Source organism: Ascaphus truei, chromosome 1 (assembly GCF_040206685.1).
Source record: "Ascaphus truei isolate aAscTru1 chromosome 1, aAscTru1.hap1, whole genome shotgun sequence".
In the NCBI taxonomy this organism is placed as follows: domain Eukaryota; kingdom Metazoa; phylum Chordata; class Amphibia; order Anura; family Ascaphidae; genus Ascaphus; species Ascaphus truei.
The window spans coordinates 336,677,624-336,697,116 of record NC_134483.1 but is presented as its reverse complement, the minus strand read 5'-3'; the positions used below and the strand labels follow the sequence as shown (position 1 = coordinate 336,697,116).

Genomic DNA, 19,493 nt, shown 5'->3' with positions numbered 1-19,493 from the left:
ATGTTTAATCCTGACGATCCTCCGCTTGTGATGAGACACTGGACGTACCCGCCTCTGTAGAGCGCGAGCAATCTCTTCTCCCTTTGGCATTGAAGTACCTAGTAGGATTCATTTTGGAAACCACCGGGCTTGCAGTCCCAACCTCAGCAGTAGTATGGGACCTTCGGGCCCTCCCTCTAGATACAGGAGAAAATGGTACAGCGTTAGGTATACGAATTACATTTGCATACGGTATCTCCCCATCAGATCCTTCATCACTTAACTCCCAATCCCTTAAGTTCTTGGAGTACTTGGGGTATTTTATTGACTTATCCCCGCTAGGTCCCGGTGGTAATACTCGTGACGGGGCAGGGGCAGTGGCCGGGACAAGGGCGCTAGGGACTGGGGCTGGGGCAATGTCCAGTTCCATGTCCAGTAAGCGGGTAATCGTGCAACCTGTGGGCAGTTTCTTGCTTGCTCTAGCCCCGCGATCCTCTGGAAGGACCTTGGCTATGCAGTGTGGCCATGGCAGCGGCCATAGCTGCTCTCCTCGGGGAGAACAATGGTCCCGGGCCTCTCTTCCAGTCGGACCGGAAGTGACGTCATCGCTGCCGCCCGCAGAATCCCCATCCGCTCCGTGGTCACACACCGGAAGTGCGTCGAGGACCGGAAGGGGCGGTGGTGGATCATCGGGTCCACGGACGGGTAAGTAGGCCGCACGCCTCTCCTTCTCATCCTCTCCAGGTTCCGTCTTTGCCTGGCTGGAGTAAGGTGGTAGTGTAGTCTCCTTACCGCTCCGCTGCAGGCTGATGTACTCGGGTCCCTCTGGATCCGCCTCCAACGCCATCTCCGCCGCACTGGGAGTCACCACGGCCATGGGACTTGTACCGGCCTCAGGCCACACCAGCATTCGCCGTCGGGCGGTGTCCGGACTCGTCTGCTCCCTTTCTCCGGTAAGTGGACTGCCATCTTTGTTACAGCTGGGGTGGTTCGCCGGTAGGGGCATCGCCACCGATGAAATGCCATCTTCTTCCTCCGAAGACGACTTGATCGGCTCCTCCGCACGGGAGTCACCTGGGTCTTGTGCGACACCGCCAGTGGGTAGTGGTAAGAAACGGGCCCGCTCCGGTACCTCCACTGCGGTCACGCTCTTCTCCGCCGGAGTTTCTCTCGGCTCTATAGTTGGCTGGGCCTTGGTTCCCACCTCTGCAGGGGTGCAGGGAACTAGGGCAGCCTCGTCAGTCGCCTCCACCACCTCCGTTAGGGTTCCCGGAGAGGCACCCCGAGGGGTCTTGATCATTGGCCACGGTTCGTTCAGCCATAAATAGTACGTGCCACATTGAGGGCATCATGCTTTGGTACTTGCGGGCGATCCGGGTGTCCTGCAGTGGACGCTCAGGCACCGGAGGTACTCTCGGCCCTCGATCTCCACCACCAGGAAGCCTCCTGGGAGCTGGAAGATTGTTGTGTTCAGTTCTGACATATTTTGCTCAGGGGTTGAACAGTTCAGTTTGTTAGCTCCTTGCTCCTTGAATGCCAGACAGAAGTGAAGTTCCTCGCTCTCACTTCCTGTCCCTCCCTTCTCTGGGTAGGGCGCTTCCGATTGGCTCTCCTTGTGCCCCCTCCCTCTGGTGGAAACAAGAGGAGGGGCACTCCTTCTCTCAGTGTGACGTGGCCTTTTCTGTTGGCCAGTCACAGCACAGGTGGGTGGGCTTTTAGCTTTCGCGCCACTCCGCTCCTTTTTCAGGGGATCTGGGTTTGGTGCCAAACCCCTGCACATCTCCCTCCACATTTCTCTAACAGTCTCTTTGCACGCTTCACGTGCGCGATCCAGGATTGGCGGAAGTCGCCATTTTAGTTCGGCTGCTAACTGCTGGGCCGTGGAGGGTGCTGCGGTCGCCGTTTTTAACTCTTTCATGCTCTGCGGAGCACATGTAGTGATGGACGCCATCTTTGATGATCCCTCCAAATGTATAATCTCTCTATTCTCAGTGTCTACTGTGTAACACGTTCCTAGACACTGACTATACTCCAACTGCCCAGTACGCTCTCTGCATGCTTTCTCTCTGTGCTTTACCCACTAGTATGATGTGGCATACCCCAGGCTAGGCAGAACTCCTTCTCTGTGCACTACACTCGCTGACGGTTCCTACAAGTACTCTGTGATGTGTTTTATGTGGGTGCTGGCTAGTGTACCGGGCATCTCCCTAAGTACGGGCGTCTCCTACTTTTGGCCACACATAGTGCAGACCCTGGGCCTTGGTCCCTGGACTAGTTAACAGGCTAACCCCCCCAGTTGCCATACACTATCTGCCTCAAGGGACTAGAACAGCTATAGCCACACACCTATCTACATCACCCTCCTAGGGCACCCAGGGCGTACTGTGCGGGAATCCACGCTCCCCTGACTACCCCTGGTATTACATGCCCTACTCTCTCCAGTACTTGCACGGAAGGTGCACTTCACTCTTCCTGCTCTGCCTTGCTTAAAGCCTGTCCTGTTCTGGATCTCAGCAGCACCTCCAAATGTAGCCCATGTCCCCCCCCCCCCTCAGACACAGATCGTGCCTCTAGGGTGTATTGAGGGCTGGCTACATGTATTAGGGTGGTGCATACCTGCTTGTAACAGGAGGGCCTGAGTCTCCCGCGTTGGTGTGGGGGATAACAGGGCCAGGCTTCTGGGGTATATGCCTCCATTTTTTAGTGGTTGTGGTGCAGCACCTCCATCTCCATAAGTCCCAGGGATGTGGGATAGGACCCTTACAGAGAAAACCCTGGTCCCAGGGCGAATGATCCAGCTCTCACACAGTCTCTTTGTGTAAAACAGTAATGTCTTTATTATCTCTCAGCTCATACACAGCAGCAGTTCATTATCAGCAGTACTTCCACATATGAACAAGGTCTCTTCCTCCCTCCTTCTCCTCCAGACTGTATCCCGGCAGGATGGTCTGGATGGGGCCTCAATACCCCTGCCTCCACCCCCCAGGGTAGGCCCTATGGGTGAGGCTAGATGTCTTTCCCCTCACCCCCTGAACAGGGTGAGGGGCATTGGTCCACCTTTATAGTTATGTCCGCTCTACTCAGAGGGCTCTGAGTATCTCTTCCAAGCACCCTTCTCACTCTAATCATGGCTTCTCCAGTCAGACATTTCGCTATGCTAGGTCTTACTCCAATTCAGACCAGCACTTCACTCCTCAGCTCCCAGGACAGACTCCACACTGGCTCCTCAGACTCAACACCTTCTAGAACTGACACTCTGCTCCCCAGATTCTGACACACCAGCCAAATGAGTACGTCTCATTTTAGCGGAAGTTCTCGACGATGCAACATCTGTTTGGATTTACCATGGGGTTTTGGATTTAAAGAAAGAAGATAGAAGAAAAGAAGAAAATAATTACAGAAGAAGATAGAAGATGGGGAAAGAAGATAAAAGAAAGATTTTGGTATCTGATGCTGATCTTCAAAGAGGATGGAGATGGATTGCGGGTGATGACATTGCATGGATTGCGAGTGATGACATCGCAGTCGAGAGCTTCCTGATACGCCGGGATTCGGAGGGTGAATATTTCTAAAGGTAAGATAAATATTGAATGTATGTAATTGTCTTTTTCAGGTTTTTTCTTTGTGTTTATTTCTTTTTATGTTGTTGATTGCCCATTGACTGCTAATGTATTAATCTGTGCCCCTTTAGGGTACAGATAAATACAGTGACAGCCAATGCATTTTTTGGCAAATGCTTGTTTTCAATTGGTTGTTATTTTTTCTATTTCTGTTTATTGTTTGGATTAAATACTTTTGAATTTGGATGCCTTATTTTGAGTACATTTTAGGATTGGTTAGCATTTAAAATGTATTAATTGTTTTGTTGGCTAATGGTTTAAATTGATTAATTGATTTTTTTGCTAGTGGTTTAAAATAATTAATTTATTGGTTGGCTAGGGGTTTAATGTCTTTAATTGATTGGTTGGATGGGTGTTTATTTGTATTCTTATGTTTTCGAATAACACAATTTTAATTATTTTTCTGTTTTAATGGTAGATTAATGTAATTGATGTGTAGTTGAGGCTTTTTAGTTCTTTTATTGTTGGGGTGTTTAGGTGCTTGTGTATTTCTTGTATTATTGTGTATTTGCGGCCTTAATTATTTTTATTAAGTTGACCATTGACTTCTATAGTGTCTTATCATGTCCATATTATATGGGTATGATATACCACTGTGCCAATCAATGGGTAGATGGTATGTATAGTGGATCCGGGGTGGGTGGTTAGGCCTCCCGGGTGGGTAGCGGGTGACAGGGATTAACCCCTTAATTACTATAGCGGTTATTAATTGCTAAGGTGGTTATGGTAGGGACCTTTAGATTGTATTTTTGATTGCACTGTTGCTGGCAACGGAGGACATGGACCTGGAGTATGCTGACGAGGTCGCCCTTCATGATGGCAGGGGTAAGTTGAACGTTTTATTTACTTCATTTATGCTAGCTGACTAATGTTTGATTTTATAATGGGCAAATGCACTATTATCCATATACTGTACTTATGTGTTGTGAGGGGTTGTTGGGAGTAGAGGGGGTGGGTAGTAGGGTTGTTGTGTGTATTTTTGTTTATTGTAGGTAGAGAGATTGGGTGAATGGAGTTGTAGCCCCAAGGATGTTTAGGCCTACCGGGTGGTAGCGGGAGGGGTTAACTCCCTCATTACCTTAGCGGTTTTAACCACTAAGGTAATGAAGGGGTTAACTCCACGCGCAAGCCCCCTACAAGGCCTAAACAAACACCAAGGGCCAAATACCACTTTCATCTACCCCTGCTACCCCCAATAAACATGGCACCGGTAGTTAACCCTTCATTGCCTTAGCGGTTAATGAAGTTGCCTGCAAATGCATCGGATTCATGCCGGGGGGCTTCCGGTGCTGATATTAATATGTATCAGCTCCAGAGACCCCCTAGCATCAATCCGACGCAGGAAAAATGCTTTTTTATTCGAAGTCCTCTCTCGCCGCCTTCTCTGCAGGTTCTCACCAGCTTCTCGACAACTTTTCCTGGCGTGAGGATTTTGGGAAAAACTCGCCATTCTAGAGCCATGATAAGCCTTGATAAACTAATTGAGGCTACTAGAATTGCATGAGTTTCAGAATCTGCCGATAAATGGCTTATCGCCGCTCACCCAGCAATTTGTTATGGACGGCTGAAAAATTTGTCGATTCATGCTTTTATCGCCCACTTATCGAGGCTTACAGAATAGTTGTAGGCATTTTGGGCAAAAAGGCCTCGATAAGTGGGTTATGAAGACGTACAGAATAGGCCCCTTACTGTTTTAGTAGGGGAATAGGTTTCTTATACAGAAGATATCAATGAAACAGTATAGTTAATTGCGTGTGTAAATGATCAATATAGGGTAACTGCTGTTTGTGTACCCCGATTGTGTGGGTAAAATCCACCAATAGATAATGAATGTAGCAATTTATACCTTTTTTTTACCCCAGCAATTTATTAGTCATATAATCCAAATCCATATAATCCATATAATCCAAAATCTTTTAGGTCATGTTAATCTTTGCTGCAATAGAAACTTGCATCACATTGATAAACATTTCTTAGATCTGATGCACACACTAAGGGAATTTAAATGAAACATTAGGCCACAGCTTAAAGTTATCTGCTCTCCAAACAGCCTGTTTGCACTGTGTAGACAAATAATGTTAAGCAGTTTGCAAAAGTAATAAGTGTATTTTCATTTTTTTTATTGCAAAAAAGATATTGTGTCGGCATTATAGCTCAAGATGAAAATGGAAATATTTACCATGGAAGAAACATGGATTACCACTACAGGGAAACATTAAGAGAAATTACCGTGGATTTGAATTTTGTAAAGGATGGGCAGGTATAGTACATCAACCAACATGTCCTATTTAAAAGGGAGTCTAGACGCTGGCTTACTGAAATTAATTTGCATGGAAATTTGTTAATAGCTTAGCACCTGTAAATATGGCACAAACCCCATTATTTCAAGCTACATACTGTACGTATTCTTTACCTATGTCTCTAGAATAGTCTTTTTTTTTTTTTAACCCTTTACATGCTTAGTTAACCTGAGTGCCGAAGACATTTTGTTTTTTTTGGTGCTAGCGACGATAATATTCCTCCGAAAAAGCCATAAAAAAATAATATAGACTTAGTTTTGTTGGAACCTGCAGGTTATAATTCTTTGTGGCTTAATTTATTTAACATATTTTATTAATGCAAATGTTGTGTAAAACTAAGATTAACTAGACTCATATTGAAGTGGCGTAAACCTATCTCTGTAATACTTCCACACAGGCACTGCCCCCAGCGGCAGCAAAATTAAATGCCCATGGGGGATACAACCATACCCAAAAGAGATTGTTGTGGTATTTTTTTCTTTTTTTTAAGGGAGAGGGGATGTGTCAACTCATCCAAGATTGAAAGACAAACCTCCCCATTTTAATTTTTCTCTAAACTGCCCGGTTTCTAGGAAACCTCCCCAAATGCATCTTTATCAACCCCCACAGGCGGCTGCTGCAATAAACAAACAGGCACCAGAGATTTCACAGAGGGAATTTACCCGACACACAGCGGCGGATTAAAAAAACGCCGCCCCATGGCACTTACATGTGTCCTGCTGCCTCCTTTCAGATGCGCTCTATCTCTTTTAGAATCCCAGCGGCAAATAACACTGTGAACGTCATCCAAGTGATGGCGCACTGCGTCGCGTTGCCATGGTAATGCGACGCTGTGCGGCATCACGTTTGGCTGCTTGCGGTATCATTTGACGCTGGGGTTCCAAAGGCAATAGAGAGCGTCAGAAAGGAGGCGGCCGGACACATGTAAGTGCTTTCCCATCAGGTCCGATAGGCCAGAGAGCGCGGCAAATGCATATGGGGGTTAGAGATTTTTGCCACCCCCAAATTTTGCCGCCCTAGGCCCGGGTCTAATGGGAAACCCGCTACTGCCGACCCAGTTTCCAAAGGCTGATGTCCCCGCTTTTAGTTAAAAAAAACCCCTCTCTGACCTTTAGATATTTTGGGAGATGCTAGAGAGGTCTCATCCTATAATATAATGGTTATCTTATTTATTTTATTTATTAATTTATAAAATGTTTTATCAGGAAGTAATACATTGAGTTTCCTCTCGTTTTCAAGTATGTCCTGGGAACAGAGTTATAATACATGGTTACATAAAATGAACAGAGGTTATACAGTCAATTCACAGATATTTCATGGACCGTTAGAGTTGGAAAATTGGGTACATGGGATAAAAGGGTTGAAGTGTTTCCGATTGAAATACAGCAATTTTAACACCAACAAACATCAGCAAATGGCACACTCCCTTTGGCTGCCCTTCGGCGGTGCCAAAGGCTGTGTGCCTTTTGGGGCGATGCAGATGTAGACTGAAGGGGTTTAGAATGAATGCAGCTATGATTTCAGATTCCATATGTCCTCCAGGGCAGTAGCATTCCAGAGGGTGGGGGACGAAACACATCAGGAAGCAAACGCAGAGATTAAGCCTTAGCACGCTGGTTATGTGCAGAGGGGAGCAGCTCTTGGGAAAACCCATCAGGTGTCTGCCTTTGGTTTGACGCAGATGTAGACTGAAGGGGTTCAGAAACTTATGCAGCATGACAGCGTGGCTATTAGGGTAGTAACCCCTATGTCAGGCAGCACTCAAATGGTTAATAGCATTCCTGTTGCAGGATGAGTCTCATATACAAGAAGCACTGTTTCGTATTTTATTTAAAATCTTTACGCTTCCTGTTGACCTGAGATTTGGCAGCTTGAAGGTACTGTATGTATATCTTTAATTATATATCTCCATCCATGTACATTGCGCTTTACAGCAGCAATACATGTGAGCTAATAATATGTAACCCTCCCGCCCAAGCTCTCAGGGAGTTTATATTGATTCCAGGGTTAGTGCTGCTCAGGATACATTTCATTAGTCGGGGTGCAAGCCTCATGCAGGCTGTGTGTTGGTATACAATGATGGGCGCCAAGAACTTTATTCATTCAAAACAGCAGTTTATTATCTGTCATGTAAAGTCAAAAAGGTAATATACAGAGGTCCTCTTGTATTTCCAGGTACATGTATTTGTCTTATGATGTTTGCATGGCTTCCATAGCTGAACACCATCTTGGCCCGCTAGGAAGGTGCTGAGGCTTAGTATGGCATGGTCTGTTTGTAGAATCCCTCTGCTACAGTGGCGGCCGCCTTTAGTCTCATGCGGCTTTCTCCGCGGGTTTTTTTTAAATGCGGCGGCGCGCTGCTTTTTTTTTTACTTTTCCCGCGCCGCGGACGCTTTCAATGATAAGCGCCAATAGCGCTTATGTGTTGAAGCGGCCGCCGCGCGGGAAACTCTGTTCAAATCGGAGAAAAGACCCGCATTTATCCCGGCAAGCTTTAGAATAAAGCTGGCCGGGACAGTATATAGTGCTTGTATTGCTCCATATCCATAGAGCCCCTTTGTCATGTTTAAAGCCTGCTGTACCCATGCTTGACCACTGGGACTGCTGCTGCTCTGCTGGCTCTCGCAATGTCTTGCTCTAGCCTGCAGTACCCATACTTGTCCACCGGGATTGCTGCTGCTCTGCGAGCTCTCTCAAGGAACATTCCAGACCCTGAAACCTGACACCTCTGCACCTGTGCTCTACCTCTCATTCTGCCTATATAAACTTACCCTTCCTATCTGTCAGTACCTATTAATACTGGTTCCTCCAGTTTGTGCTAGGTTCTGGTGTTTGCTGCTGCTATTGCTGTTGTCCTGTTTCTGTCTCCTCGCTGCCAACCTCAACCCCGCTATCTGCGCCTGCCCCCGACCTCTGTTTGTGACCTCGATCATGCTCTCTGACGCCTGCCTCCGACCTCTGCTTGTGACCTTGACCACACTATCTGCTGCCTGCCTCCGACCTCTGCTTGTGACCTCAACTACACTCCCTGCTGCTCCTGCCACTGGGATCCACTCCAGTCGTTGATCAACTCTTGACACCCCGGCAGGCCTAGTACTACTCATTGCATGGCCTTCTGGGTGAAAGCCAGTAAGGGACCAGCTTGTGGGTTTGGTCCCACAATACAATACCTATGAGCTGCGGCTTTTGAAGCTTCCTCTATGTCTCTCAAAGTATCTTGGGAGTAATGCCAGACCATCTTGGAAGGACTAAAACTACACAGGGTACTCTCCCTAACTGAAAACAATAAAAGGGATGGGGAAGCTATCCTATACTAAGAGGTTTAAATAACTATTCACAATGAGATCTCCTTCAGTTCCTCCTTGGATTTGCTCTTCTAGAACTCCCCTCGCCCCCAATTCCCCCTATATTTATAGCCTATCATGATATCACAGTATCAAGGCAGAAAAGGGGCAGGGTTAACTTCTGCAGAATCACCCCAGCACCATGTCATAGAGAAGGGGCGATACTCACTGTGCCCTTTATAGTCCTAGTAATGCAAAAGGGCTACAAACATACCAGGATTTAATAGGAAGCTAGGAGAGGAATTTCAGCAGGAGAGACGCTGAGACAGATTTAGGAAAGAGTAAAGTGATTCTAGCAGCAGTGTTAAGGATAGATTGTAGGGATGACTGGGGAGAGGCAGGAAGGCTGGACAGTAGAAGGTTACAATAGTCGACATGCATTTGTGATACTTAAGGCTTTGTCCCCGCGGGCGCTAAGCGCGCTCATGCTTGGAGAGCTCTCATCTCATCTCCTTAATGCACATTGTTTCACTCTTTTGAAAAGCATTATGCACAGAGAACACATCCTAAAATGGGCCATGCTTGTATGTTTAATTGCTGTCATGTCCCTTCTCATTTCAGATCGCATATACAGGTACCACCTTCTTGGGTTATGTAGGGCTTTGGACTGGACAAAGCCCATACAAATTTACAGTCTCTGGTAACCAAAGAGGTACATGTTTAATTCTGTGTGTTGATTGCTATGTTGGAATTGACAGATTTCACATTCACTGTTGGAATTGATTGAAATAGCTGCCCTATAGTGTGTGTGTGTGTGTGTGTGTGTGTGTGTGTGTGTGTGTGTGTGTGTGTGTGTGTGTGTGTGTGTGTGTGTGTGTGTGTGTGTGTGTATGTATGTATATATATATATATATAATCCTGATGTACAAAATCCGCAGCATTCACCAATTCAAATGCAAAAACAATTTAATGTAGAAACACAATCATCAGGGGTAACAGCAGGGAAAAAGAAGCGACGTTTCAGACCTCCAGGTCCTTTCTCAAGCAAGGACCGGGAGGTCCGAAGCTGGTGAGAAGGCGGTGAGAGAGGAATTTAGAAAAACAAAATGCTTTTTTTCTGCATCGAATTGATGCCGGGGGCCTCCGGAGCTGATACACATGACTAAGAGGACCGTAGACCCTGGCATCAATCCGATGCAATAAAAATAAATTTACAGCCAACTTCATTACCTTAGCGGCTAACCACTAAGGCAATGAAGGGGTTAACTAGCAGTGTGTGTGTTGTGTTGTGCTGTTGTATGTGTGTGTAGCAGCAGTTTGTGTGTGTGTAGAGCGGCTGTGTTGTGTGTGTGTGTGTGTGTATAGAGCTGCTGTGTGTGTGTGTGGGCGTGTGTATAGAGCTCCAGTGTGTGTGTGTGTCAGTGTCAGCAGCAGTGTTTATGGGTGTAGCATGTGTGTGTAGCAGCAGAGTTTGTGTGTGTAGAGCTGCTCTGTTGTGTGTGTAGAGCTGCTGTGTTGTGTGTTTGTGTAGAGCTGCTGTATTTTGTGTGTGTGTGTAGAGCTGCTGTGTTTGTGTGTGTGTGTGTAGGTGTGTGTAGGTGTGTGTGTGTGTGTAGAGCTGCTGTGGTGTGTGTGTGTAGAGCTGCTGTGTTGTGTGTGTATGTGTGTGTAGAGCTGCAGTGTTGTGTGTGTGTGTGTGTGTGTGTGTGTGTAGAGCTGCTGTGTTGTGTGTGTGTGTGTAGAGCTGCTGTGTTGTGTGTGTAGAGCTCCATTTGTGGTGTGGCTGTGTGTGCAGAGGTGCTGTGTTGTGTGCAGCAGCAGTTTGTGTGTATGTAGATCTGCTGTGTTGTGTGTTGATCTGCTGTGTTGTGTGTTGAGCTGCTGTCTGTGTGTCTGTGTGTATGTGTGTACACAGAGGGGGCGGCAGTGTGTGATATAGATAGCTGCAGTGTAAGAGTATATAGAGGTGGATTCAGGTATTTGCCATTTTATTTTAATAAAAAAATCTATTTAACTATACAAAAGTGTCTATTATTTATGAAAAAAGTCTACATTTAGCCTATAATAGTAATAATACCGGCAGAACAGGGTATACGTCTATACATACACACAGAGAAAGAAATACATTTCTCTAAACACAGAGAAAGAGAGTAAAAGAGTACAGAGCAAGCCTTCAACTCTTCCAGCCAGGGCATTATTGGCCAGTAATGCCCTGTTCTTCAGGGATTTTTACTTAAATAAAATGCTCGATAGTTACAGGACAAGGCTTCCCTGAAATCTGATTTCCCGTTGCGCTTTGACAGCCCGACAAGTATCAGGTTCTCTCTTGCTCTGTTCTCTTTTACTCTCTTTCTCTGTGTTTAGAGAAATGTATTTCTTTCTCTGTGTGTATGTATAGACGTATACACTGTATATGATTCATGGCACGCACATTCAAAAAAGGAAAAGAAAAGAGAATGATTTCAGTATTTTTAAATATTCATAATTAGATGCAGCACTTAATATAATACATTGTTTAGGGATTATATTTGAATTTTGGATTAAAGTTCCTCAGGATGAGACACAAAACAGAATTAGGCTGAGTCCACGCTGCCGCTGAGCTCGCTCATGCTTGGAGAGCGGTGATGTCACCAGCCCTCAACGCATGAGCGATCGCTGTCCCGCAACATTTTTAGAGCAGGGGGGCGTGGCAATTACGGGAGGGGGGTGTCATTGGCTGTATAGGGGCTGTCTGTGTTTCTGTGTGTCTGTCTCTCTCCCCTCCCCCCATTGCTCTCTCTCTCCCCCCATTGCTCTCTCTCTCTCCCCCCATTGCTCTCTCTCCCCCCCTGCGCTCTCTCTCCCCCCGTGCTCTCTCCCCTGCCACCCCTGCGCTCTCTCTCCACTGCCCCCTCTCTCCCCTACCCCCCTGCGTTCTCTCTCCCGCTCCTCCCCCTGTTCTCTCTCTCTCCCCTGCCCCCCTTGTGCTCTCTCTCCCCTGCCCCCCCTGTGCTCTCTCTCCCGGCCCCCCTCTCTCTCCTGGACATCCTCCCTCTCTCTCTCTCTCCCCCGACCCTCCTCCCTCTCTTCCCCCCCTGCTTTCTCTCCTCTCTCTCTCTCACCCTTCCCCCCTCTCTCTCCCTTCTCCCCCTCTCTCTCTCTCCCTTCACCCCCCCTCTCTCCTTTCTCCCCATCTCTCTCTCCCCCCACCCTCCCTCCCCCCTCTCTCTCCCTTCTCCCCCCTCTCTCTCTCCCTTCTCCCCCTCTCTCTCTCTCCCTTCTCCCCCCACCACACCACTCCGTTTCCCCCACCACACCACTCCGTTTCCTCCCCCACCACACCACTCCATTTCCCCCCCCACCACACCACTCTGTTCCCCCCCACCACACCACTCCGTTTCCCCCCCCCACCACACCACAGCACTCTGTTTCCCTCCCACCACACCACTCCATTTCCCCCCTTCCCACTGCCCCACCCCAGCAGCAGCCCGTTTGCCCACCCCCTCCACCCCAGCAGCAGCCCGTTTGCCCACCCCCTCCACCCCAGCAGCAGCCCGTTTGCCCACCCCCTCCACCCCAGCAGCCCGTTTGCCCACCCTCCCACCCCAGCAGCAGCCCGTTTGCCCACCCTCCCACCCCAGCAGCAGCCTGTTTGCCCACCCTCCCACCCCAGCAGCAGCCCGCTTGCCCACCCTCCCACCCCAGCAGCAGCCCGTTTGTCCACCCTCCCACCCCAGCAGCAGCTCGTTTGTCCACCCTCCCACCCCAGCAGCAGCCCGTTTGTCTACCCTCCCACCCCAGCAGCAGCCCGTTTGTCCACCCTCCCACCCCAGCAGCAGCCCGTTTGCCCACCCTCCCACCCCAGCAGCAGCCCGTTTGCCCACCCTCCCACCCCAGCAGCAGCCCGTTTGCCCAACCTCCCACCCCAGCAGCTGCCCGTGTGCCCACCCTCCCACCCCAGCAGCAGCCCGTTTGCCCACCCTCCCACCCCAGCAGCAGCCCGTTTGCCCACCCTCCCACCCCAGCAGCAGCCCGTTTTCCCACCCTCCCACCCCAGCAGCAGCCCGTTTGACCACCCTCCCACCCCAGCAGCAGCCCGTTTGACCACCCTCCCACCCCAGCAGCAGCCCGTTTGACCACCCTCCCACCCCAGCAGCAGCCCGTTTGCCCACCCTCCCACCCCAGCAGCAGCCCGTTTGCCCACCCTCCTACCCCAGCAGCAGCCCGTTTGCCCACCCTCCCACCCCAGCAGCAGCCCGTTTGCCCACCCTCCTACCCCAGCAGCAGCCCGTTTGTCCACCCTCCCACCCCAGCAGCAGCCCGTTTGTCCACCCTACCAACCCAGCAGCAGCCCGTTTGTCCACCCTCCCACCCCAGCAGCAGCCCGTTTGACCACCCTCCCACCCCAGCAGCAGCCCGTTTGCCCACCCCAGCAGCAGCCCGTTTGTTCACCCTCCCACCCCAGCAGCAGCCCGTTTGTCCACCCTCCCACCCCAGCAGCAGCCCATTTGTCCACCCTCCCACCCCAGCAGCAGCCTGTTTGTCCACCCTCCCACCCCAGCAGCAGCCTGTTTTACCCCCCCACCAACCCCAGCAGCAGCCCGTTTTACCCTTCCACCCACCCCAGCAGCAGCCCGTTTTACCCCCACCCCAGCAGAAGCCCGTTTTACCCCCCCCCCTCTCTTTCCACTTCTCTCTGCTCCCTCTCGGCTAAAAATGTAATGTGTGTGTGACAGGTGTAGAACACGCCCTCTCTCCCCCCATTGGTCAGAGCAGGGTCACATGACTCTGCTCTCAACATGAAAGTATCTCTCCCTTGTCTCCCAAGCACAATGCTTGGGAGAGCGTGTGTGCTCGAGCATGAGCACGCGAGCAGAGTGGGAGAGAGGATGTCCTGATTCACATTGCAGAAGGTAAGCGTGCCAAGCGCATAGCGAGCTCAGCGCCAGCGGGGACTCAGCCTTAAACACCACACATCGGTGGACAAAGAACAAATTCTGCACTCCTACCAATTGGGCTAAAATATACTAGTGACATATTAACATTTAGATCCTACGTCTGTGTGACAAAGGAATCAAAACATGATTCCAGCCTGCCAACCTCATGTTTTCATCAAAAGATGCAACTAAATGATTCCTTTGTCACACAGATTTAGGTTCTAAATGTAAACAGTCACTAGTATATTTTAGCCCGATTGGTAGGAGCGCAGGATCTGTTCTTTTGTTTTCTAACATTTTCCATAAATGTAAGTGTAGGCGGACGCTCACAGAGGTATGCAAGGGAGACTGATTATAGTGAAATTAAATAAGCCTTTTATTGCGCCTGTTTCCTTAACATCAGGAAACCATCCAAACAAGGGGTAAACAAAGCTTCTATTCACTTGGGAGTATTTCTAGTGAAATACTAAGCACTTCACAACTCTCTTAGATAAGCATGTCTCCCAGCCCCAAACATATAATATGAATTAAGCAGATTATAAGAAGTCTCATAAATGAAAGTCTTATCTGTTCCTTGTGGTTTGGAGGGAAAATCTTCTCTGTCCCTGGTTCATCTCCCTTTTCCTCAGGGTGTGTCAGCATTCAGGTTTAGAAGTTTCCCCTGTGTCTTGAAAGCAGCTCTGCTGTTTCTTCTGGCAGGGCTCAAGGCTGTTTGTCTCCAAGTTCAGCTCAGGTGTGAGCTAAGGAGTCTCACTTCCTGTTTCAAAAGACAGGCTTTTCTAAGCCATCTAATCAGGCAGGCGGTGTTTGTTAATTGAGTACCAGCAGTTAACCACCACACTGCTTGATTAGAGGCACATTACCTGAACAGGGATAACTCCCCTGTTACAGTAAGGCCAATCCTTTTACCAGCAGCATACTTCTAAAGGGAGGAGTGAAGGTAATATGTAGTCAACCACACATTGTGGGATTTTAAAGAACTGCATGAAAAAAAACCGAATAGATTTTCAAGTGAAGTTTTTCAGCAGCTCTTAACATTAATTCCCAGCACAGTAAGTCTATAAATTGGCCAACAGAGGAAACACAGAAGAATTCTGCTGCCAGTGCTCAAGGGTTGACTAGCGTAGAATGTATATTCTTAGGTAATAAAGACCCACGTCTGCAGCAAATAAATAACACTAATCAAGCCTATTAAGCGGACCCAGTGGAGCAGGCTGGGAGGAGGGGTATGGTAAGGTGACACTAAGAGTCGCCGACCATCCAAAGAACAGCCAGGCTGACGCTAAGTCACCCACCATCCACTCTGCCAATGAAGATACCTGCTGTCACGCTGCTTGATCCGGTGTAACCGATGAGATGAGGGTAAACGACCGTTGAGTGAATGCCTGCAGTGATGTGTGTCCTGGGGTCCACGTGCAACCAGCAATAGCAACCGGAACAGCCAAACGAAGAAACGGTGCACTGAGGTAAGTATAAAACCACACGCTGCTCTAACAAAAAACGGCTAATTTATTGAAAAAAAAAAGGGAACAAACATCATGAAGCTAAGAACCTCTGGGATGAAACGCGTCAGAGGTTCTTAGCTTCATGATGTTTGTTCCCTTTTTTTCCAATAAATTAGCCGTTTTTTGTTAGAGCTGCGTGTGGTTTTATACTTACCTCAGTGCACCGCTTCTTCGTTTGGCTATAAATTGGCCAAATCGGTAGTGAAAATTTGCGCATGACTTCAAATGAGTAAAACATTCCATGGAAATTCAGCAGGAACACAAAATAGGTGGGTTTGCACAGCTCTAATTCCTTTTAGAATTAGCTCTAATTACCTCTGCCTTTTGTATTCAGCATTATTCTGATCTGTGGGGTTCCCCTCTTACTTTGCAGTGCATGGTGATTGGTGGAATAGCGCAGTCCATGCTTTCTTGAAGAAAAGTTCACCTGTCAGCTGGCTGACGAGGGATGTGAGTATATGAAGATATAGTGCACATCCAGTTGGAGATATATTATTTAAACTTCATTACAAAATGCATATTAGTATGTTTTCTAGATTAGTTGTAGGTTGTAATAGTTTTAGGGGAGAATAATTAAAGTTGTGAATGCATTTTAGTACCCATGTCATTCACCTTTGGATATCTACACTTTCTTTCTATATAGTATTATTTTGTCTATGATGAGCTCCATGTCGGACCCATAAAATGTAACGCAAACAATGAATCAACATTTGTCCAGGACCAATATGGTTACAAGGAGCAGAAATATAGAAGCTTAAAACCTCTAAATTAGTGATCATTCAATGATAAGTGTTAAAACTAATATAACTAAATATAATAGAGCATTAAAGTGACACAATATTAAACAGGTGTCAATGAAAACAACATGGGAAACAAAATACCTAAATATTATGCTACAAAGTAAAACTCAGTAGATCCAATTGTAATGCAACAATTAATAACATCATCTATGCTCTGTCTCTCCTAAGGATTTTGACTTCCCCAAAGTTTGTCATCTTAGGAATACAGAGTTAGAAAGGTCCTTAGGTGTATAGGTGGGTACACAGAGAAAAAGAAAAAGCAAAAAAAAAAAAAAACAATATAGTGTAGTATAGTTAGTAGCGAAGGGAAATAGAAAAAGTTAAAATTGCACTCACACAATAAATGCTTCTGGAAAACATATCAGCAATTAATAGGTTAGTCTTTCATATCATCTGTCTCACTCTGATTCCCACTGTGTTTTCTTTAAAAATAACATTGGGCCTGTGTGTGATACATGTTCTAATAAAGTACCCCTCCTCCGTCTTTGCCATTGACATCACCGGGCAATAAACAGCGTATCCTCACTTGGGAGATCAACGTAGGATGGGCTGGACGAAGAGACTGTGCAAAAAACTATGCAAATGCTTTTGCATAGATTTTTGCACAGTCTCTTTGTCCAGCCCATCCTACGTTGATCTCCTGCGCCCATACCCCGGATTGGTGTGACGTGCAGCAGCCATGCAGGTGTACTGTACATCACACAGGATTTGATTTCAGCCGATGTGGGGGAGACGGTGCTTTACATAGAGCTGCCATACTCTGCACCGCGCTAACGGAGGAACAGTGAGGCTACGATCAACACTACATTCGGAGAGGGGGCTTCAGAGGTAATTTGAAACTTTTCCTCTGTTATGCATATCCCCCCCCACCAAGTGTTGCAATTTAGAGATAGTGTATCAATACACATCTCATCCCTATATATCCCTCAGCCTCTCCAATTTAACCCACACTGGACTTTACCTGTACTGTATATCACAATACCTACTTACCTGAAAATTACAGCTGTTGCTGAGACTACAATTTGACTTTATGAATATTTATGGAACTTATTATGGTTCAAGTTGAGTCTTAGAGCTTAGTATTAGCCCATCTGTTACACATATCCTCACTTGGGTGCGGTCCCTCATAACATCCAGGCTTCACACAGTGCGCTTCGCCGCTTGTGCTTTATCATGGCCAGGATGGCTTACCATGAGTTTAACACTATCTGTACCGATAATATTGAAATGCAATACACAATGACCACTATATGGTGTGTATGGTCTATACAAAATGTACTGTATATCAACAAGGATATATACATAAAATAGCTAGGTATTGACATTGTAAATGAAAATAAATAAAAAATACTGTTCTCACAGTATTTCCCTCAGGATTCCCACCCCACCATTATCTGGTGGCATTGAGGGAAGGAAAAACAGTGAGGTTGCTGACTGGGCTTGTTGGCAAGGAAGGGAGTAGAGGGTGCGGAGGCTGAGCTACCTGGGTTTTTAGTAAACAGAGGATATACTCGGGAAAGGACTGGGAGAGGGGAGGGGGGGGAGGACAGGGAAAAACCCTTGCTACAGCTAATGACACGGTGCTACAATCAGGGGAAATTAATGAATGGAACACACAGAACAAGAATCCCCTATGTGGTGAGAGCAGTCGTGGCTAAAGTGGAGAACTGATTATAAACGTGGGGGCTGAAGGACCTCAATATGAATGGGTGTGAGAGCAAATTATATGGTTCTAACATTAAAACAAACATCTTTATGAAGGAGTATGTCTCCAATACTAAAATAAATTGGGTTAAAACCATGAACCTAATAAACACGATGCTAAAGCTAAGCGAATTGAAAGATAGGGAAACTTTCTAACATCAATAGCGGGCATGAGTAAGTGAACGCTAACCCTAGGTCATACACTGGCGACACACTTTATTCGAGCTCGGCTAGTCCCACGAATTCGGGTATACCCGGGTGTTTTGAGGTTTGTGACTGTTTTCTGCCCGAGTGCATTGAGTTATTTTCCGGCAGGGATTGAAGCATTTTATTCCCGCTGGCTGCAATACTGCACAGTACATATATATATATACTGCATTACAATTCATGAATTTATGCCATCTGGTAGACACGTGAAGCATTGCAGCCTATTAAATCCTAATCATTATCATTTAACAGATCAGCCGCCCATCAGCCAGGCATGAACCCAGGCTGGGAAGGCAAATGCAACGGGGCTTGCCAGAGGTTAGGAGCGGCGCATTCCAGGTATCTGCCAGGTACATACCGGGTATTTGCTCGAATAAAGTGTGTCGGTGCAGTATACTGATCACGCTACCAGCCTCTGGCGCAAGCTGCACCCTGCGCAACGTGAGCTGATATGTATCCCTGAGCTGCTGTACTGTGAACCAGAGCCAGGCTCCACCCAGTTTAAAAGGGTACGTTCCGCTGCTGCCTTCAATAGTAGCTACAGTATATAGCCCAGGATATTGAGTATATAGTCTGGATATGTTACGTGTCTGGATTCTGGGTGAACATAATCTCGGCTCTCCCTATGTCCCATAGTGAGCACGTTACCAGTGTATTTTCGTATGTGTCCAAAGCCAGGTGTGGGGAGCGCATATTTCAACACGTGAAAAAACTAAAATAATATAGTGCGATCTATTTGTTAAAAAAGAGACATCTTGGTAACAACAGAATTGGGGGCTCACACTTTCCCAGTGGTAAAACAGCAGTGGATGCTTATAGTAATCACAGCTCAGAATGATCCCAAGGGGTAGGTGCTCAGTGTCTGATCAGCAATAGATATTAATGGCAATCTCAACTCTGGAGGATCCCACACGGTGAGTCTCAATGCAAGACAGAGAAAGTACACACTTAGTGCAACTTTGTTTTATCAATACTGCATTGTATTAAATTGATAAGTATCACACTTACATGGTATCAGTGTGGCAAATTCACATAAAAATTACAAGTGGCACAGATCCTCTGTGCTCTCCGACCGCGTCACGTCACTTCCGGCAACAATCTGCGTCACTTCCGGTCACGGATCCCTCCGTTGTTTGGTGCTGATAGTGCAGGGCATTTCTGGGAGCTTGTGTAGCCTA

At 47.2% G+C, this 19,493-nt stretch overlaps 1 protein-coding gene across 1 annotated transcript in view; it reads left to right on the top strand.

The window, feature by feature from the left end:
- The window catches only part of LOC142499009 (N-acylethanolamine-hydrolyzing acid amidase-like), a 72,225-nt gene that overhangs the window by 10,046 nt on the left and 42,686 nt on the right, over positions 1-19,493 (top strand). The window contains exons 3-5 of the mRNA XM_075607755.1: positions 5,733-5,859; positions 9,805-9,895; positions 15,978-16,054. Of these exons, the coding sequence (XP_075463870.1) occupies positions 5,733-5,859; positions 9,805-9,895; positions 15,978-16,054 (295 nt within the window). The remainder of the gene's footprint in view (positions 1-5,732; positions 5,860-9,804; positions 9,896-15,977; positions 16,055-19,493) is intronic.